This window comes from Agrilus planipennis, unplaced genomic scaffold, assembly GCF_000699045.2.
Source record: "Agrilus planipennis isolate EAB-ADULT unplaced genomic scaffold, Apla_2.0 scaffold54, whole genome shotgun sequence".
Taxonomy (NCBI): Eukaryota; Metazoa; Arthropoda; class Insecta; order Coleoptera; family Buprestidae; genus Agrilus; species Agrilus planipennis.
The window spans coordinates 505,274-527,140 of NW_020439000.1; the positions used below are offsets into that span (position 1 = coordinate 505,274).

The window sequence follows — 21,867 nt, forward strand, 5'->3', positions numbered from 1 at the left end:
TGCAAAATGTTTTCGTTTTTTGGTGTTAATTTAACTACAATCAAATTGTAGTACTTCCGCAATTTTGAATTTAAATTCAAAATGCTATAGCCGTATAGTCCACCCATCATACACTTACATAAATGGGAACAAATTAGCAACCTGAAAAAACTAAAACACAATTAAAAATTAAGTATTCAGCAAGAAATTACATTATTGACCTTATATAATAGTTTATTTTGAAATTAGCCTATTATTTACGCTCCTTCGATTTACTTATTTTTGAAGAATAAATATGTTACAGCAATTACAAACATAGTTTGTATATTGCTACTTGCAATTAGTTTATTTTTGTACTTTTTATTTGTTCTCATTCAAATTAAAACAATAATTATTAGAAAGAAACCTTTTATTTAAAAGCCTTATGCATAATGTAGTAAATAAAAACAAATTAAGAAGCTAATTCAGTAGCTAAACCTTTTGCAGTTATATCAGGCAAATTTGTAATTCCATTCTTATCAACAATCTGTACTTTAAAGTTAGGAAGATTAATAATTAATCGTTGATGAACTTCTCTAACACATTTTTTCATAAGTTCATAAGCATCCTCCCGGTTCATGTTGCTTAAATAGTATCTGTCCATAACTGACAGTGAAAAGAAGCCCCCATAGCCATGGGCTGCATACTTAACTTCAGCTATTGAGGCCAAGTAGTCCATAAAATACAGTGCAGGCCCAGTTTGGTCATCATAACCAGCAAGAAGAAGATTGACATGGTATGCATTCTAAACAATGAACCGTAAAGATTGGCAATACTTCTAAATGAATTGTATTATATTGAAACAGTTCACTTACTCTGGTTCTTAATGCTTCTGCCAAATTACGTCTGGTGAAAGTTGCTGCAGCATTTGGACTAAGTTCATAACCATTCCTCATTTTATAAAGCTGAATATTTTTTGCTATGTATTCAGCAAACTGTGTGGTATCTCCTTGTTCTCCGGTAATGGCCATAACCAGCTTATCAGACAACTTGTGTAACTTATTTTCATCTAAAGAACAAATCTTAACCCCTTAACCACGAAATAATTTATATTCTTACCATTTTTCATGACAATAATGCTCTGGGCAGTTGTCATATCTGCAGCAACAATAGCGAAATCTTTAAATTTAATTCCAATAATGCATTCCATTTTAAATTATTATTAAAATTCTCAAATTTAAATATGCCTTGTAATGTTTCCAATTCTTCAAGGTATGTTTAAGGTTATGAACCCATAGATAATTAAATTATGTATCATTGACTAGTAGCATAGATAAAATATAAATTCAATTCTATTATCTTGATTGTGACAAAAGTAACGCCAAATTTTAAAAGCTATTGAAAATATTATTATGTTGAATTATATTCTTTTAATGTTGTACCATAAGTCTCAAAAGACAAATTTTAATAAGAAGAGTAGAATTTCAGAATTATGGGAGAATTATAATAAAATAAATTACTTAATTTCTATTATACATATAGAATTACAACATAACCACAATAAAGTGACAGTAAGTGATAGCTCTGATTTGCGATTTTGGATGTTATTAAATTGCAGCTTATAATGCAGAAATAAACTTTTGATAGAAATACTGATGACGAAGAATCTCATGGATTTAACAGTGGTGCAGAGGTTACCTCTTCAATGGCTATATTTGAACAAGAAACGGCCAAAAAGGTGCTGCTAGATGATACAGAATGTTTGTCCTGTGTTATTGAAAATTGGAGAAACATTAATGGGCATATAGTATTTATTTTTCAATAATTTCTTTGAAATATTTAAATTAAATCATTTGTTTTTAAGGAATACACAATTAGAGTCCAAAGAGGCCCATTTCGTTATAATACTTGGATAGTGAACAAAAGGTACAATGATTTTGTCAATTTGCAGTCTCAGTTACAAATTTCGGGAATTCCCTTGCCTCTACCACCCAAAAAATTTATTGGAAACCTAAATCCTGAATTTGTTTCTGAACGACAAAAAGGGCTGCAGGTATTTCATTTTCAATCCTATATAAATATATAATATTGGATTAATTGACAAATAATTTGCAGAAGTACCTAAACACAATTTTAATGAATCCAATTTTGATGTCATCTCTGCCTGCAAAGGCATTTGTGGATCCAGCTAATTACTGTAGACCATTTGGAGGTAAACAGCCAAATGATAAATGTATTTACATTTTTTATAAAATTTAATTTGTAGAAATTGCTTTGCAACATGTGTCTTTAGCACTAAGAAGTGAAGTAGGCTGGGAAGTAATAGGCCCCTTGGATGATATTGGCTGGAGAATAAGGAAACATTATTATCAAGTAAGAAATAAGAATACACCTAAAAATGAGAAGTTGGCAAGTTGGACTGAGTATGGACCAGATAAATATCTCAGTGAAAAAGATATGCAAGCAGTTTTTAAAAGCTTATCATTGATGCAGGTATAGTTTAATACTCTTATTTTTTATTATTGTCTTTCTATATTGAAGGCTATTATATTGCTTGCAATTTTATGTTTGGTATCAATTGTTTGCTAAAATTTGAAGAAGTGATAGGGAAAATATACCTGCTACCTATGTAAATTGTTTCTTTTTAATTGATTACAGTTTATAATAATATAAAGTTCATAATAAAATCACATATGACTAGTTCAATAACTTAAATACTCTTAATTGAATAGTATTGAAAATCATGTATAATTAAATGTATAAAAGTGTTTTTTCTTGCTCATTGGTAATTATTTGCTTCCAATGTTATATATCATTAACAGAACTATAATTTTTATCACTACCTGATACAGCATCCATTTGTGCAACCAATCGATCTTTGCTTATGCACCGACGTTGGTGGTCTTGTGGTGAGACCATTCTTTAAAGATGGTTCTTTAAGAGACATCCTGTATGACTCAAAACCAAAGCAACCGTTTATGAAAAAATATGGAAACTCAAAGGCTCATAATCACCTGGATAATGCCCAAATTGCACTTTACGGGCGTCAAATACTGGAGGCCATCAAGTTCCTGCATGACAAAGGACTACCGTATGGTAAAAAACAGAATTTTATACTCACATTTCCTATTTTTTACAGTTTCTTGATGTGTAATTTAATTTTAGGTCATTTACATGCCAGTAATATTTTAATAGATGAAGGCAGAGCAAAACTTTTGGATATAGAAAATGGTATACTAGGTGTTCCATCATATTACAGGCCGTATTTTATGCAGCATCGTAAAATTTTTTCGTTGCAATCCATCGACGTATATTGCTTTGGCCACACGCTTTATGAAATGACTTTTGGGGTTCCCTTGCGAGATATCTCCCTCAACGAACTCCCAGGGGAATGTTCACCAGAATTGAGTAAGTTTATTTTTACACAAAATCGTTGGGTGGATTTATTTATTGTTATTAATTATTGTATTTTAGAAAAGGTGTTGGAGTCCATTTTGTCGGCTGAAGCTTGCAAGACGGGTCTTCCGACGATCGAAAATCTTCTTTCTATGCCATTTTTCCAAAAAGTTGCTTTAGTATTCAATTCAGAGGATAAAGCACAACTGAAGATCCCTTCGTCGATTAAGGAACGTTTGAAAAATGTTCAAGCACAAATTGAAGAACGTCTCAAGGACGAGCAGAAGATGATGCGAAGTCAAAAACGCATGTCAAAAGTTCAGGAAATGATGAGCTCCGAAGAGGAGAAGAAAAAGCAGAGGCATAAAAGGGTAAGGAAATTAAAAAGATATTTCTTCGTTAGACCGTTACTGCATGATTTATTAAATAATTTATTTTTCAGAGACAAGAACAGAAATTGCAAAGTCAACGGAGTATACAAGAAAAGGAAAAAGAAAAGGACGACGGGATGAATGGGGAAAGATCAGACAGCGTGAACAGTGCCAGCACTGTTACTTCCGTTGGAACAATCACACCTCCTTCAATGTCAGGTAAAAACGTTTCCTATGTAGGGTCACTAAAGCTTGTCAATCTTCAACAATCTTTTGAAATATCAGATTCCTACAAATCCGTTCTAAACGTAGTAAATAATGTTAATTACCCAATATCAGATGCACCAAACGTTTTGTCGTCTCCTCCGCCCCCCGCACCACCGTTTTCGGCACCAGCCCCACCGCCTCCACCACCCCCACTTTTAAACGGATCGTCGAAACCACCAGACTTGTCCGCGGTCTCGAAAGACCGGTCAGCTCTTCTCGGTGCCATTTGTAACTTCGATAAATCTGCTTTACGTAAAACCAGCAAGAAATCATCTTCCGTTACTTGATAGTTGTCTTTAAAAACAACAACTTATAAATCTGACAGAAATAAATATGTTGTATGAACGGCATTGAACTGTAGAACGGTTTTAATTTTTGAAATTGCAAATGTCCATATCTATAACTTAATTAATTAGTTTGATAATTCACACAATTAGAGAAATCTCTCGATTTAGTGTTAGACACTTTTGAACCAATAAACAGTTCTTAATGCCAAAATACAAAAATAGTTTTTCGCTTTAAAAAAACTACTTACAGTAATTATAAAGTGCATATAAATTACAGTATAGTCGTTTTAAAATTAGAATGTAGGCAATATTAATTATCTTTGCTTGTTCTTAAAATTATTTTTTTTTAGTCGATAATCACCACAAAAAATATAATCATTTTTGATTCATCAAAAGAAAAAGTACGCAGTAAATTGCTTGTTTATAATTGCTTTTGGTATTCATTGGCATTTTCAGTATTTGTTCTCGTTACTTGAATCAAACAATAAAATAAATTTTCAGTGAATTTGCAATATTATAGTGAAATTATGAAATGTGATTCTTGTAAATATTTTTTTAATTGTTGATAATTTTATATTAATTTAATATTATTATAAATTGTTTTTGTTTTAATTCTCAAATAAGTTGACTAATTCGATTCAAGAAATTTAATTTTTAAAATCATATATTTCTTTTTATTTTCCACTTTATGTTCCTATTAAGTTAGTCGTTTTTATTATATATTATTTTACATTCCAATATATATTCAGTGAGACAGTGGAAGTGTATATGAAACTTACAACTACCTCGGAAAGCCTTACATAAAAAATGAGTATCAAGCACAAACAATTGGTTAACAGTTTGTTTAAAAGAAATATATATTTTCATATCATTACTTTAAAACAATAATTGTCTTATTTCAAACAAGAAATGAGAACTATAATCAAAGTACAATAGACATTCATTCGATAGTGTGAAAACCCCGCGTAATGTGAAGGTGCAAATTAATTATATTAATTCGCCATATACCGTGAACAAACTAAACATTCGCTTATAGAAACGAATGTTTACTTGCTTTAAAAATTGATATTTTGCCGTTGCTATTGTACTTGCTGTAAATTCCCGTACTTCGGTACTTCCCCAATCGTATTAGCTGAAGAGCAGTTTTGTGTATTTACTGCTATGTTTTAATAAGTATGTATTAGTATGTATGTTTATTTTCTTAATTATATTGTTCACACTATCGATTGTTTACTATGCTTTGATTTTGTTTAAAATTTCTGGTCGTTTTCGAATTTCCAAAATTAAAGCGTTGTTATGTTTGGTACGTTTTTCTAAACCTTAAGTGTCTATGTCAGAAACTGCCAAAAAGTATCTCTCTAAAAAGGCAATCAACTTGAAAAAAATGTAATTGATATTTCTTACTCTAGAAGCTTGTTGGAATAATTGCTTATCCTTGTTTATTCTATGTGTTTTGCATAATAGCTTTTCAAATACACAATTCGTTACCAAAATATTTGTAAAGTAAGAAAAAGTAATCACTACAGTAGTATTAATAGCAATAGTGGTGAATTTTAAATGTTATTGTACGAGATATAAGTACATATAGCTTAAAATTAATGTCTATTTTTGTAGACTTAATTTTAATTGGTGTTAGTAATTACTGAAATATCATAGTATTGATGTTTTAATATCTGTAAATGTATACTAAAATCTAAACTTTAGGACTTATTCAAATAATATCCAAAGAACCAAACAAAAAAGTATTCAATATATCCTATATGTATTAAATTAAATTCTTGTAATCTAAATTAGTGTTTTAATTATTTCCTAACATATCAAACGTAGATTTAAGTACGATTAAATAATGACATTTATTTATTTTCTAACTTTTCTACAATTAGGAATGAAATTACAATAACTTTACATTTACTGTTGCTGTGCTCGATAATTTTTAATATTTAAAGTGACCCAAGCGGGATAGGCCGATACAGCGACGAAAAATATTATTCCATGGGTAATTTTTGCAGCCATGGACATCCTGTAGTGTGGAGGAGCAGACACTACAGATCCATGTCTTATTTGCGAGCCAATTGCCTTTTGGGGCAAGTTCTTCACAAGTATTCTCATAAAATTCATGTCTAAAAGAGTTTTTTAAATTATCAATATAATTAAAGCAATGATTAATAAAATTAAGTGGAGTTCTGTTGAACTGCACTTAATTTTATTAATCATTGCTTAAATTATCAATATAATTAAAGCAATGATTAATAAAATTAAGTGGAGTTCTGTTGAACTGGAAAAAAAATAGTGAAACCCAAAATACCACAAAAAAAGTCTAATTAACTGAAGATGACAGTTTGGGGGTCGAAACGCGTTTTACGTTTTTTTTTTAAACGACATGTAGAGAAAGCTGTAGTGACCTCATAAGACATAATTAATTAAAGTTATAAAGTGGTCCTTCCAAAATTGGCTACTTAAACAGAATTAATTGTGGCAGTGTATCTTCATCTAAACAATTTATTCACTTAATTTACATAATAGTCATATGAGTTTGATTAAAATAATCCACACATGTAAGGATTATACAGGTTTTAAAAGTGAAATATTTAATAATATACTTATTGTACATTATGTAGAAAAAGATATTTCGAACTTACTTTTTAGTTTCGTGGATATTAATTAACGAAGATCAGCTGAAAAGATAGCAGTAAAGAATATTAGACAGAATACAAAACGAACGGACAGCAAAATAACACCTTTAACTAGGTTTTTAATGCTTACTTACCGATTATCACCACTTATCGGAAATTTGCGGTAGGTAAATAACGCACACAAGAACTCGAATACGGTGATATCTTTCTCAAGGTATGCGATACACGTAAAATATCCAATAAAGTATTATATATTGTATTATCGTCAGTATGATTCCTTATTAGTGAGTGCGAACGCGACGCTATTTTTGTTCCCAGTTAAAATTCTTTTATGAGCTTTATGTGCCCTCCGGAGAAGGACTGTATTTTTTAGTAAGTATTTTTATTTTTTTACGAGTTTTATGCGTTAAACATACGTGATATTTTGCACGTAGAAGAAGATCTATACGCACAGCGCATGTTTCATAAAAATAGAAATCGAATTCAATTTTGACTAACGCACAACTACGCACATCTTCTCTTATCAATTAATTTTATTTCATCTATAATGTAAGTATAATATCATTAATTTATTATTTGAGTCCAGGGTTGTCGAGGAAAAGAGGAAAAAGGGAAAATCGGAACTTTCAATCTATTTTTTTTTTATCAAAAAAATGTTTTGAAAGAAAACATTTCGCATGTTAAATAATTTGACTTTGATTTGCAGTCCGAATTTTCTCAACGGCCCTATTTGTATTCGTATACTTATGAAAATATTACAAATTGTTTTAATTAGTATGCATTATAAGTCCCCTACATTCCGTTAATTGCATTTTTAACAATATTTAGTTTATTAGTATGAGATTTTTTCGGTTACATAAAGTTTTGATGGGGGATTCACATGGGTTGTAAAAATTCTTTAGGCGCACATAGCTGTATTAAAAATTTATCAAGGCTTAATTTGTTACATTGAAAAGGTTTGTTGTATATATATCTACGAAAGTAAAAATAGACTTTATCGATTTTGTATGTTGAATGAACCGAAGATAAGGAATAAAAAATTGAAACCAATTTTCCGAATATTTACCAATTCCGTAATTTGGTAGAATGAATTAATTTATTAAATGTAATTTAATTAAGACCGCTTTTTTCCATCCTTTTGCTACACGCATTACATAAACCTAAACTATCAAGAACTTTCAATTTTAACACCCTGTACTTGTCTAAATTAACAGTTTTATAATATACAGTGCGTTTAAAAAATAAATAGGTAAAAAATATAAATTGACAAAAATTATGCACATCTATTTTAAAAAAATTAATGACGACAAATAACGCATACTAATTAATTTTAAAAATCGTTTATTAGCAATTTAATATAATAGATACGTTATTTTTAGGTGACTACATTGAATATTTACTAATTTATTCTGAACTTTGCGCTCTGTAGTTTTTAATATTAATCAAAACCCAAGTGGGAAATGCAAACCATGCTACACACATAACCAACCCATGAGCTGCTTTTTCTTGAAAGGACATACGATAACTTGGGGGGCCCGAAAGGGCAGACATATTCCTAGTTTGGGTGATTGTCCTCATCTGAGGTGCAAGTCTCATCAACGACTTCATGATTTTCTAGAATGAGTGAATAGTTAAAGGTAATATTTTTTTCAAAACACCACGTAAATATCTTACTTTTTAATAAGAAACTGTGATAAATTGCTTATGAAAAGAAAAACGACCCTTTGTTAGGTAACAACACACCAACGAAGATATAACTTTGTAGATCTATTATCTATGTTGATGATTTTGGTAGCATTGTATGTAACTTTTTCCGGAATATTGCAGTGACACTGCAACAGTGGTCAGGAGTTCCCATTTCTAATTTCGATTTTTAATTTCCAAGATAAACCTGTATAAGTACCGCAAACTTGTTGTTTTTATCCCTGAATACTCTCATTTCATTAATCAGAATTCAAATTAGCAGCATCAGATTATCGTAGTCAACAAAATGTTGGTTGTTTTAAAAAAAAAAGAATGTGTAAATACTTATAACAAAAGTGTTTACATGTTTCCAAATGTCAGATAAATGAAAACTTCAATAAAATTGTCATTTGGACACAATGAATTGTAATAATTTTAGTGCAATTTCTTCAAATTAAACGTATTTTTGATACTTTATCAAAAGTGAGCTTACTCTCAAGAGTTAGAGAGAATGTCGTTGCAAGAGGTAAATAACTTGTGATACTTGTTTAATAAAATTTAAATAAACAAGAACCAAATCATACAAAAAGAAATCGATATCCTGACATTTCCTTAATAGTTAGGCACTTGTTTAGAATCACTGTATTTTCATTAGTTCGTTAATATTACTCTGTTGGCAGCGTTGATATTTCCTGTATCGCAAAACTTTGAAGATCATAACCTTATCATTACATACGTCATCTTATTAATGACCTTTGCAATTTATAATTTAATTTAGTGCAAGCAATTACACAGCATGGCTGGAAAAATTATGGATTTAAAGAATCAACTAGAAGTTTCGTTACGTGATAAATCAAAACCGTGGACTACAGTACTTGATGTTCTTGAAGGAAAGACAGGCGTAGATCGACTTTTCATTTTTATAGGTATTGTTTATTATATCTACATCATATTACTATAAATTTAACTCATTTTATCCAAAGGAAGCGTTACTATCCTGGGATTGTGGCTAGTATTTGGCTATGCAGGGCAGCTGGTGTGTAATACAGTGGTATTTTTATACCCTGCCTATGTCTCTATTAAAGCAATTGAATCCCCCCAAAAAGATGATGACACAATTTTACTGACGTACTGGGTCGTTTATGCACTTTTTTCAGTCATTGAATTTTTTGCTGATCTTATTGTTGGGTGGTTTCCTCTATATTGGCTTGCTAAAGTATGTTAATATCAGGTTAAATATCTTTCTGTTATATGAAAATGGTTTCATTCATATTGCAGTGCATCTTCTTCATTTGGTTGATGTTGCCATCTGATTTTAATGGTTCACTGATAATTTACACGAAATTTATTAGGCCATACTTCTTAAAACACGAAGGTAACATTGATGAAGCGATATCCTCAGGTAAGTTGGAATTTAAAAAGTCTAAATAGGCTGCAGTTTAATGCATTTTTAAAATTGTTTTTTACTTGCCTGACTTTATTTATTCCAGCTTCCAAACTATTAGGAAAAGATAAGTAAACAACTTCTGTAACTACAAGTAAACAGTCCCTCTACAAATTTACAAATTATTATTGATTGTGCTTTAAGTATGCCAGGCTACAAAAAAGACACACTTCCTTCATCTTTACTGCTAAAATTATGTTAAATTTTGAAGATTCATAAAAGAGAAATTATTTTTATAAGAATTATTAGCTTGAATGTTATCATTCCACTTCTAGCTTTGTAAGAAAAATGTGATTCTTTTTAAATTACATGTGATAAGTGTAAATGCCAATTCCCTACAATTAAGTAATTAAACTTTTAAAATGGAAGAACTACAGAAATATTTGAAGTTCGTAATTTTGTTGTTTTTAGAAATAATTTTTTTCAAACCTTAAATTGAAATTATCTAACAAATATTAGTCCTACATAACTTAAATTAATCAAATGACATAATTAGTTATGGTAAAAATTCCAATATAATCAGCAACAGAAAAAATGTTGAATATCAACAGAAATGTAATATAAATTACACAATTTCTGGTTATATTTTTTCATTAATTCATTAAAATAACAGCCGTTTCTTCTTTAGATTTTAAGATTAATGCTATAATTTTACTTGGCTATAGTTCTTCCTTGCTATATTGTAATATCCATAAAATTTTAAGTTTAACAAACTCATGTTATAATTTTTAATTTGCAGGGAATATATTATTTGTACTTAAAATTTTTGTTAACACTTTCTTATTTTATAAAAATAATTTTCTTTTGATGAAATCATTTTCTTGTATTTACAATTATCGTTTTATAACACTACATTTTTCATTAGATATCGAATAAGAATAATATCCATTTTTATATGTAAATATCTCTCTTATAAAGAAATTTAATAATTTTTGATCTTAATAATAATGTATATCCTTTGATTTAACAGGTTGTTAGCACTTTATGCTTTGCTTGCACCTTTTAAAATGTGATGTATTGGAGATTTTTGGAATTGGTTTATTTTCCATGGAAGTATTGTAAATTTTTTGTATTGTTTTCTATGTATAATGAAGTAAAAAAGTGATCATGTTTAAAATATACACAATTTAGAAATTTGGAGTTTTTTTTCTACAGTTGAAGAACAAACAAAAATTTTTTTTACCTCTAAACCAAAATTGAACTGTTAAGGTGAAGAAACTTCCAGTTGATTGTTATTTAATTTAATTTTAATTCTACTCAAAAAAAAAACTAATTTGCAAATAATATAACAAAGAATTACTTGGAAGTTTGACTATCTACATTTTCTGCTTTTTCTTTAGTTTCGACTGAATCATTTAATTTTTCTGCCCTCCTATTTCTCCAGGCTGTCATATAAGATCTTGGGTGAATAGGGAGAAAGCCAGACAATCCTACAATTATATAACTTTCGTTATAAAGGTCTTTGATAAAACTATACAGTTTACCCAAAAGTTCTTGAACTGGTTGAGAAATTGACGCACCATTTCCTATCCAGTGACGTATCCTTTCAAAGTTTAAAGACACTAATTTTTCATTGTACTCATTTGGTATAGGGTCATAACTACCAACTTGTTCAATAACAGGCATAAATTGCTCCTTACGTTGCTAATTAAAAGAGTCATACAGACTTACAGATATGAAAATGATTAAATATTGATTTACCTCAGCAACAACTATATGAAAAAAAGGCCTATTTGTGCACCCTTTCCTTACAAATCTTATAGCCTTTTTGGAAAATTGAGAAAACTGTCCAGTACCACTTCCTGGGGGTAGCATTTTTAAACTGAACTAAAGGTTGTATTTGGTATTTATTTTGGTATTATTTGGAACTGAACAACAAAACACAACGAATTAATTTAATCTATAATGATAAATAATTAAATTGTATTAATATTAAATGGTAATATTTGTAGGTTATAAATTCTTCTACTTCATACTTCAACAAAATTATGCAACCCAATATGCATTGCAGTATTTTATATTTAAACGTAAATATGAAAATATAATTGTTTGTAGATTTTATTAGAAGGTAATTAACTTTAAGTAATAATAATACCTGCGATAAACTTATTATTTATCGTTATCAAAACTGTCATGTAATGATTAATTAACCTACAATTTTACAAAATAAAAGCAAAAATTTTAAGTCCTTAAGTAAAGTGCGCTAAATAAATATGAATATACTTTCAAGTATAACTAATAAATATTATATGCAAAGGAATAATGTAAACTCAAACAAAGAAAATGTTGAAGAAAATGAAAAATTAGATGATTTATCGACAAATAACGCAGTTAACGATAAGTTTGTTCATTTAATATCAGGTTGTTACACCAGGGAATAGTTTTTGTGTTATAATTTAAATATTTCTTTTTCAGCTGCATCTGTTTTTGTATTTATAATATTATTTTACTATTATGCAAGTAAGATAATGAGTATTTTAATTGGAACTTTGTACCCTGTTTATGGATCTATTATTGCACTGGATAGCGAATCTGCTGATAGAACAAGGTGGTTGAAATACTGGATTAGTTATGCCTTTGTTTGTTTTTTGGACCCTTTTTTGGCACTGTTTATTGGTCGGTTTTCCATATACATATATCTGAAGGTAATATTTGTGAAATTTAAAACTTTTTAAAAATCCTTATTATAAACTTTTTTCTTTCAGATATTTTTNCAATATGTATTTTTTTCAAAAAAATAGTAAGACAAAGGGGGTTAAACCATTGAGTATTATAGTAATATGAATAAAACATCAGTGGTTTGAAATTTTTTAAGTATGGCGCCCTGAATCATTTCGGTTTCGGTGTGATCACGTGATTGATAGGATAGTTGATAGTTGCATTATTGTGTATTACGGCTTTTACAGGTATGGTATGGTTAACGTCCTTAGTTTTTTAGTATTTGCCTTTAGTGTTTAATATACATCGCTTGTGCTTAAGGTATTTCTAATTTTTTATTTTGTTAGTTCTTATCACGCGAATTGTCGTAATGCCCACGCTCTGACGTTGTTTTGTATTAATGGCGAATTTACCGATTTTTAGTTTTGCTATATGTCAAAAGACAATTCTTCATTGCTTGAAATGGCGTCCCTCCACATGGCCATTATAAATGTTTCTTACTTGTAAAGATGTATTAATTAATTACATCGTAATAAGTGATTTACTTCATGTGAAAACGTACTTCGACTTTTGGTAAATCTGACACCAGTTAATGTAAAAATTTTCGATTTCTCTTTTGTGTATATCACGTTTGCTAGTTTGCGATTATTTTAAATCATAACGAAGCTCTATTTCTGCTAATAATGTAAAAATAAATTGTTCCAATTTTCAATTATGATATTGGACAAAAAGTCTTAACTATAAGTAACCTTGACCTTAAACAAAATATAAGAAATTGTGGATTATTTATTTAGTAATATATTTTATGAAGATGGTATTTTAAGCATTTGGTAATATTTTCATCTTTTAATTGTCAGTTTGTAATTATTTTCAGATAAGTTGTATATACTAACCTGTACATATACTGTAAAGATGAGTTCAAATACTAAATCCACCTCGAAAGGTGGTAAAGGGTCAAAAGGAGAAACTAACAAATCAAATAAACAGGACAAAGGAGATACAGGTAAAAAACTTGCCATAAGCAATTAATGATCTATAAAGACATAGATTCTTTGCTACATGCTTTGTTCTTTGCATGTGGTATTTCAACTACTTTGGCATACACATGCACCAGTGTAATTATCATTTAAAATTAACCACTAAATTTAAAGTTATTGACATAAGTAGTTGCCAAAGAATATAATTTATTCATATACCTTATAAGTAAATACCTTTTTGCAGGAAAAATATCAAATGATAAGTCACAACATATTGGCGCAGGAGAAGGAGCAAAATCACAAAAAAGTATTGAAATTGATGTAAAAGAAAAAGTGTTTAAATTGATAGAGTTCACTCAGCGTTCAGAAGAAGAGGTGTGCTTTGCTTTACAACAATGTGACAATGATCCCGATCAGGCTGTTAATATGCTGTTTGAACAAGGCACAGAGGTACTTAGTCAAGGAAAATACATATTTGCTTTTATTTGAAAAAGTAACCAACAATTTTCTAGGGTGAATGGGAAACTAGAAGCAAGAAAAAAAAGAACAGGCAAGCTTCAGTGAGCAAGGGTGATGGTGCAGATGTTGGAGGGACTGGTGAGTGGAATGAGAATCAGACTCAGTCAGGGGACAAAGACAAATCTCGGAACAAAAGTGGTGGACCCCCACGTCTTCACGGGAGGAACAATGACAGCCGTGGATGTAAGCAATTAATAATTTTTTATTAATATTAAACATTAATGTCTTAATATTACATTATTAGGGAAAGGAAGAGAAAACAAGGAAAATGAACGCAACAACACGGACGAGGGCGGTCAGTCAGAAAGAAGAGAAAGACGGGGTCGATCAGGGGGACCGACTCGTGGTGGTGGCGGACGAGGAAGAGGTGGCGGTCGTGCAGGTGGACGTTATCCACCCCGCGGTGGTAACCGTAACAACAATTCGTTCAACAACCGCCCGATCGATACTTGGGACAATGCGACCAGTTGGAATAACACAACCGTCACCTTTTCTTCGTCCCAGACTAACAAAGGTTCGCTTAACTCTAAATAAATAACTATTTTTTATAACTAATATAACTTACGTTAAATATCGTTTCAGAAGAAGTGTGGGACGATTTTCCGACCACGGATGACTGGTCCACCGAAGAGTACACTGGTAGTTTGGCCGATACGAAAGTGTTCACGCCTAGCACACAACAGCAAGGGGATACAGATGTCGGAATCGATGTGGCTTCGAATCTGGATGCCAACGGTACCATGCAACCCCCGTCGATCGTTGATCCCTCCACCCTTGGTTCTGCTGCCCAGCAATTATCCCATGCAATGGATATGCACAACCAGGGAACTAATCCAATTACCTCAATGGTAACCTTTTTGTGTTCTTCTTTCTATGATTGCATTTTTTGAAGTCATTAAACAATTTTTATTAACGTGATGATACCGATGACGAGACTGAGGTTTGGGAACGTTCGAGGAAATGTCTGAGATAAGTACTTTGTCTTCTGACAATTTCACTCGCAATTGAACCAAACTCTTAGATGAACGGCTACAACTGACTAACTAAAATTTATATGAACAGTAAATAATTTAAATACTGTTTGTTTCACTTTTTTTGTTGTCTTATTGTAGAGTCCCACGTCAATGGTGGGTGGCCCGCTGAACGCGGCACAGACGCAATATTTGAGCAACTTCACGCAACAGAATTCAGAAACTCTCAAATCCGTGCAATATGGAAATGCTTCGGTAGCGGCAGCGGCCGGGCCCCCGCAAGCACAGTACAACTCGGGACAAGTGTTCGTCAATGCAAATGCAGCGGCACCCACGGCCGGATCTCAGCCCTACGCCAGTGCGCCGCAGACTTACGGCGGTGCGCCACAAACTTACGGCGGTGCGCCAGCGCAGAATTCGTATGGTGGTACGGCTTACTACAGGGGCACAGGCAATGAACACACGGGACAAGCGCAGCAGGCCACCACCAGAGCGAAGACGCAGAGGGCGCGTGTACCTCCACCATCCAAGGTTAGTGTAAATGTTGTTCTTTGACAAAATCACAATGTTTTTAAAAATGTGACCTTTTTCTAGATACCTTCGAGTGCAGTAGAAATGCCTGGAGATCTGAATAGTAGCATCGGGTTTTTGGACGTACAGTTCGGAGCCATGGATTTTATGTCGGATGGCAATTCATTTGATGGGGACAAGTATGCGTCTCAAAATGAGTCTACCAATAGTGTGAATGCAAACGCGAATCTTGACCTCAGTCAGACGGGACAAAACGCTCCCTCAATCGACGCGTATTCGACCACAAAGCAGGGCAACCAAGGCAGTATTACTTCAGCGCTTTCGCAAAACGTAAGTTAAAAGTCTTTGTTTCTTATATATTATTTTTCTTGCAAGAACATGCACTTCGTTATTTATTTACGCTTACTATCAGCAAACCAAATATATATTTTTAATCACTAAAAAGGGGTGTTATGTTACTACTACCATTTTATGTTATTTTTTTGCACTAAAGCACTGTTATTTAACATTACTAACTTGTAATAAAAGTAACAATAAAATCTAAAGAGCAAGTGCGGTTATTTATCAATGTAACTTTAAGAATTAAAGACTTAAAGGACCAGCTTGCAAAATCGTTTATAAAATACTGTTGCATATAGAAACACTATTTATACAGGTGTATTTAAAAAGGGTTTATTTATTGATAACAATCATGGTAGATTATCGCGTCATTTTTTATTATAATTCTGTTGTTTCGTGTGCGAATTGAGTGTTATATTTGTTAGCTTTCGAACACGGACGCAATGCCGCAGCAAACTAGCGAACACCTGACGAATACGTATAACACGGTGTCGAGGAGTTCGGCGCAGGTGACGAACGCGGCGGCGGTTGGCGTCGTGGCGCCTTCGTCGGCGCCTACCATGGACATTAACAAGCAAGCTTCTGACACACATTCGTACGCTCCTTCGTCCACGTACAATTCGTATCAAACAAAGACTTCGACTGCGTATCCGGCGCAAAACTACAACTCGTCTAGTTACAATCCCGCTCAGGTGAGTCTGTATAGCGTCGCGACGGGCGCCGTACCGTTCTTTTTATTAAGTAGGGTGGCAGGCAAGCAGGAGATCGATTAATTGGATCGTTGGTGTAGTCTTCGTATTATTATTTTTTCGTGAGGATTGTCGTATACTGGGTATTAAAATTAATGTGTACAATTAACTAATTTTTTGCTTACCTTTTCTGTTTATTAACTTTTCTGTCCAGCAATGCATGTCACCCTCGATAAATAACGATCTTTGTGTCTACGACATTAAATTATATTAATATTCAATTTACTGTATTTGATACATGTAAATACTGTTGTTTTGTTGTATTCTATGAGTAGTTCATTATCAGGAAATTTTCTTACCATATTAACAATGCAAAAAATGATGTTTGGATAACGACCTTCGAGGATTTTTGTGGCGAGACAAACACCTTTTATGATAAATGTTTTGTCTGTATCGCTGAAAACAATCCTTTGAAAATAAAACAATTCTGATTTAAATTTAGCAAAAAGTTAGAATTTTCGATAAAATTTTGGTGTGCTTTGACTTACAAGAGATGTTATGTTTCATTTCAGACAACGACAAGTTCGTACACGGCTAATCAGGGTAGCAGCAGTTACTCCAGCGGTAATGCCGGATCCTACAACGCTTCCAGTGCTACGGCTGGGTATCAGAATGCGTATTCGTCGAATTCGTACCAAGGAAACTCGGGATCATCTGGAGGATTCCCTTCAATCAGCCAGGCCAATACTTATCCTGCGCAAACAGCCACAGCAGCCGCAGGCAATCAAAGCTATCAGCATAACGCTAGTCAATCGGTCTACGGTTCGAATGCAGGTAAATATGCAGAGGTTTTTTTAGAGTTCTGTATCAAAAAGGTAAAAAGACATCTTCATAAACTGTACTACAGTCGCAAAGAAATCATAAGTAATTTTTTACTTTAGGTTTAAATAGCACATCCGGTTTTGGCAACACGTCGTCTAGCACTAATCAGTACAGTACCTACAATTCGACGAGTAACAAATTGAAGGATTCTTCGTACGACACGAGCAACACGACGACACCCAGTTCGGCGACGAACACGAGCAGTAGCGTCAATACAACAACGGCGTCATTATCGCTCTCTCAAACAACCACGACTGGAACTAAGACTGCAACCACATTAGGTGAGTTTATTATTTTTTTCTCCGTATTACCTCTTGATTTATTCTATTTACAGCCAAAAATACAAGTAGTGTTATGTCGAATATTCCACCTGGTGTTGCTGCCCCCGTGATGAGTACGCAGTATATAATGAGCCAGGGAATACCCTATTTCCAACAACCCATTTATTCATTCGAAGATATGCAATTGTTACAACAAAGGATTCCACACATGGTAAGTTTTAAACTTCTCTTTTTTTGTCTTTATTTCTTATGTTAGCAATCTTCTTGTAATATAAAATGGATAATATAAATTACCATAAAAAATTCTTTTACACCCTTTGGAAGTCCTTTTTCCATTTTTTTCTTGTAAAATATAATTTCCTTTTAGGGTGTTTTCCATTTTTGTTTTTTTAATTTTCCTTCTTTAGACGACCGGTTATTATGACATGAGTTATCAGACGCCAACAACGCTGGCGGCGGTCCGCGACGGCGCCCTGGCTAACGTGGCTTACTCGATCTCGGATGGACGGTTCACACGCGGTGATAACACTTCGCCAGTCCCATCAACCCTCTCCCAACAGACCAACACGCTCACGCAGGGACATCAGCAAGCACAGCCTATGCTTGCCCAAACTGCAGGGCCCGCACCCTTCTTCTACACCGCGGCCGCATACAATCCCATGCAACCCACATACCAGTTTGGGGCTGTTTATCCTGTAAGTAAAAAAATAAAAAATTGCTTTAGAAAGTAAAAGTAAAATTCATCAAATTTCAGTTTCTTTTTTTCGACTGATTCTGTAAATTTAGTAATATTGCCACAATTTTTACTTAGCTCTAGTTCCTGTTTAATAAGTAGGGTGATGATAACGACATATTTATTGTTTTAGCAACTGCCAACTGTCACAAATGCTCACGGATCGAACAGTACGAGCCAGTACCCAAAACCCGCGACGTACGCTTCTGGATATGGGTCAGGCTACGACGCCCTGTCTCAGTCACAAGAATACGGCAAAGGGGGATACATGAGCAACACACAGGGTCAGAACAAGGGCGCCGCTGCCAATTCGTCATCTACTGGATCTACCGGAAACGATCTCACAGCTGTGTATGGAAAATCTCATACAGCATTAGGCAAAGTCAATGTATGTTTTTCCTTTATAACAACTCACAAACAAACTTTATCTCTTTATATTTTTATATTGTAATTACTGGCTATTTCGGTTACAGTCGTATGAGAAGCAGGGTTTTCATTCGGGCACGCCTCCTCCATTTACTGGACCGCTCCATGGTAGTCAGAATGCGGGACTGGCGCCCAGTGGAACAGGTTACGGGCCCCAAATGTATATCCCCACAATAGCCCCACATCAACAGCACCATTCGACTCAGTTGATGCATCAGCCTTTACATCAGGTATGTGATACAAATTACTGTATTATTATTATTTTTAGTTCGTAAGCCTTAAATAGAAACTCTTCCAAGAAGGATTAAAAAGTACATAAGCAAACATGTTTTTAATTTAAATTATCACGTAGAAACTTATTCAAAAGAGAAAAAAAAATGTTATGTGCATATACAAAAAGATTTTCTTTATTTCTTAATTGGGTCATTTTGAACTTGCACATGTATTGAACATCAACATTTCAAGAAAAATACGCGTTTTGTAAAATAAAATTAATGTCAATTTAGCTTCTTTAAACGTTCAGGTTTCTCTGAAATTAATTTCTTTAATAAGTGTTGTTCAGTTGCAATAAATTACTTATATCTTGATTCTATGTAAAATTGCACGTTTTTTATTTTTCTCTTTTAAGTGTTATACTTTCAGTATACATAAAATTTGGCATTATGAAAAATATTTATTGTCGTTGTTTAAAAAGCGATGTCTAGCGTTATGGATATACCGATGCCACTTCAGCATGTTTTGTTTCCCTTTTTAGTTATTTAGATTTTCTTTTGCTTGTAGATTGAAGTACGGCACCAAAACCGGCGTATGGTAAGTCACCCACCCGCCGATTAAAACCGTGCTTCTGCCTCTTGCTTTTTTCGTTATATCCCTTTTGTTTAATCTTTGCTGTTATAGTCGTGATGGGTTTTTTACCTCCGTTAAGGACATAGTTGTCCATATTTTGTGGTTGTTTTTCATCTATCCTAACCTTCTGTTGCACACGCTTTTTTTATTATTTCATTATGTTTTATCACATTGCTTTATTTCTTCTCACTTTTAGACACTTCTATAACTAACTACTGTACAACGAACAAAATTATGTATCTTAAAAATTAAATAAACACCTTTTGCTTATTAAAAAATGCGCAACTTGAAAGCAGTCTGAATTATCAATTATCACAAGTAGTAGAAAATTAAAAACTAATGAAGAGGCTCACCCTTAAATTAGGGCGAGTTTCTTTTTTAGTTTATTCCTTTTAATAGTCTCTATTTTCTTCGAATTTCAGATTTTATAAGAATAATATTAATTCTTAAATCTAATACGTAATGTGCAATGCATAAACTTCGTGAAATTTATTAAAATAGTATGAAGAGTGAAAATTTTGTTGTTATAATACTATTTCAAATTAATGTTGTTGTAATATTGAAACATAAGGTAGTGTAACGTTAACTATTTAAACTTTAGATAATGTAATTTTCTATGAAAATAATTTGGTGCTGACTCGTACAAACTAGATACATGCTCTAGCGACTGATATACAATGATTTTCGATTTGTTAGCTGCTATTATCTTGCGAAATTGTGTGGGTTGAAATAGTTCATATAATTCTTGTATTATATTGAATTGTAACGTTAAAAATTGGCAATTATAGTTTAGAATGCAGTTACCTATTTTTTTTCCAGGTATTTTCATTATCTATATTGGGTATATATTAAAAACATCTTTTCCATTTTATTTTGCAGGAGTCTAGCAACAGTAGTGGCCAACGTTCGCAAGCTGCGAATCAGGGAAAGTCCGGGAATAAGCAGTACCCTACGTCCTACTGGAATCAGGCATAAAAAGCGCGACATTCAGTTTTATTATTATCCCTCTTTTTCTCCGTCGTCGGTTTTTTTGCTTTTTTCCACCAAATCACTACTGCTGCAATGACAGTCGCAGCCGCAGCCGCATCCTTTAATAATATATATTATTGTGTAATTATATTTAAAGTAACATTTGTGACCCAAGCAGCGTATGGCTTTAGAAAAGACGATGACTTGATTTCGAGTCATCCTTTTGCATTTAGTTTCTAGCCGCGAACAAGCGGCATATTAATAATTATTACTACTACTTCTACGATTAATAAATTATTACTTTGTATACATACACCGAGTTTATTATTAATTTATTATTATTGGCAGTCTGGTGTATTTTATTGTCTATTTTTTTTTATTTAAATGCATACTGTATTTGTCGTGCAATGACGATGATGATTTGTGGTGACGATGTAGTCCTATACAAGACGAACTGCCACCTCTATTATTATTGTACATTGGCTCTTACACATTTGCCAGTTCCTCTTGTATAAAAATCGATATATTATTATTGATTGGTTTAATGCTTTTACCAGAGTTATTTTGAATTTACTTTCACACACAAGTGTTTGGTAGTAGGAGGATAGTTGATTAATTCGTTAACTAACGGATTATATATATTTCACGCTTTCTATTATCAAATTAACGATAAAATAATTCGATGGTTGATGATCGAATATGTTGGACAGTTTTAAAAATAGATGTCAATTTGCAGCCTTTTTCGAAATAATTATATACATATTACAATATTAAATTTTAGTGGAAAAGAAAACGGAAAAATTAATTATTATATGACTGTAAATATCGCTTTGGGTTTTTCTTTTTTCGTTTTTGATAAATGGACACTTCTCTTGTAGCTGCTAGATGACTGCTGCATTAGGAACATTAATAAACAATATGAAACTGATATATATATATAAATACATAATATATATTATATATATTAGTAATCTGTAGTAGGTAAACTGACTTACCTAAATTATTTT

The 21,867-nt window shown here is 32.4% G+C and overlaps 5 protein-coding genes and 1 long non-coding RNA gene across 12 annotated transcripts; 3 read left to right on the plus strand and 3 right to left on the minus strand.

Moving 5' to 3' along the window:
• Positions 1–370: 370 nt before the first annotated feature.
• Positions 371–1,245, minus strand: LOC108734379 (proteasome subunit beta type-2-like). Its single transcript, XM_018465921.2, has 3 exons — positions 1,078–1,245; positions 834–1,027; positions 371–763 (listed from the first exon to the last, which is right to left on the minus strand). The coding sequence occupies exons 1-3, from the start codon at positions 1,166–1,168 to the stop codon at positions 431–433; spliced, it is 618 nt and encodes a 205-aa protein (XP_018321423.1). The 5' UTR covers positions 1,169–1,245; the 3' UTR covers positions 371–430.
• Positions 1,246–1,512: 267 nt separating this feature from the next.
• LOC108734367 (PX domain-containing protein kinase-like protein) lies at positions 1,513–6,012 on the plus strand. The gene is made up of 9 exons (XM_018465901.2): positions 1,513–1,765; positions 1,823–2,011; positions 2,074–2,170; positions 2,225–2,451; positions 2,811–3,054; positions 3,124–3,366; positions 3,433–3,725; positions 3,797–3,944; positions 4,065–6,012. The coding sequence occupies exons 1-9, from the start codon at positions 1,664–1,666 to the stop codon at positions 4,277–4,279; spliced, it is 1,758 nt and encodes a 585-aa protein (XP_018321403.1). The 5' UTR covers positions 1,513–1,663; the 3' UTR covers positions 4,280–6,012.
• A 101-nt stretch (positions 6,013–6,113) lies between these two features.
• On the minus strand, positions 6,114–7,039 carry LOC108734390. Its single transcript, XR_001937372.2, has 2 exons — positions 6,919–7,039; positions 6,114–6,399 (listed from the first exon to the last, which is right to left on the minus strand). It is a non-coding gene; the product is annotated as an uncharacterized LOC108734390 (long non-coding RNA).
• Positions 7,040–8,432: 1,393 nt separating this feature from the next.
• On the plus strand, positions 8,433–11,165 carry LOC108734387 (receptor expression-enhancing protein 6). 2 transcript variants are annotated; one of them, XM_018465940.2, is made up of 5 exons: positions 8,433–8,549; positions 9,374–9,521; positions 9,579–9,811; positions 9,874–9,997; positions 10,086–11,165. In XM_018465940.2, exons 2-5 carry the CDS (start codon positions 9,392–9,394, stop codon positions 10,112–10,114), a joined length of 516 nt encoding a protein of 171 aa, XP_018321442.1. In that variant the 5' UTR covers positions 8,433–8,549; positions 9,374–9,391; the 3' UTR covers positions 10,115–11,165. The 2 variants fall into 2 exon arrangements, with proteins under 2 accessions (XP_018321442.1, XP_018321441.1); XM_018465939.2 differs by lacking the exon at positions 8,433–8,549 and adding an exon at positions 8,989–9,121.
• Positions 11,166–11,264: 99 nt separating this feature from the next.
• On the minus strand, positions 11,265–12,008 carry LOC108734388 (probable 28S ribosomal protein S16, mitochondrial). The gene is made up of 3 exons (XM_018465941.2): positions 11,741–12,008; positions 11,524–11,683; positions 11,265–11,469 (listed from the first exon to the last, which is right to left on the minus strand). Exons 1-3 carry the CDS (start codon positions 11,852–11,854, stop codon positions 11,336–11,338), a joined length of 408 nt encoding a protein of 135 aa, XP_018321443.1. The 5' UTR covers positions 11,855–12,008; the 3' UTR covers positions 11,265–11,335.
• Positions 12,009–12,837: 829 nt separating this feature from the next.
• LOC108734386 (protein lingerer) lies at positions 12,838–21,175 on the plus strand. 6 transcript variants are annotated; one of them, XM_018465933.1, is made up of 17 exons: positions 12,838–12,945; positions 13,572–13,700; positions 13,919–14,124; positions 14,187–14,376; positions 14,438–14,707; positions 14,776–15,041; positions 15,306–15,695; positions 15,759–16,025; positions 16,460–16,726; positions 17,296–17,557; positions 17,665–17,886; positions 17,940–18,097; positions 18,294–18,581; positions 18,753–19,007; positions 19,093–19,275; positions 19,826–19,855; positions 20,771–21,175. In XM_018465933.1, exons 2-17 carry the CDS (start codon positions 13,610–13,612, stop codon positions 20,864–20,866), a joined length of 3,441 nt encoding a protein of 1,146 aa, XP_018321435.1. In that variant the 5' UTR covers positions 12,838–12,945; positions 13,572–13,609; the 3' UTR covers positions 20,867–21,175. The 6 variants fall into 6 exon arrangements, with proteins under 6 accessions (XP_018321435.1, XP_018321434.1, XP_018321438.1 ...); XM_018465932.1 differs by having other exon boundaries at positions 12,932–13,018; XM_018465936.1 differs by having other exon boundaries at positions 12,932–13,018; positions 14,779–15,041.
• Positions 21,176–21,867: the final 692 nt, after the last annotated feature.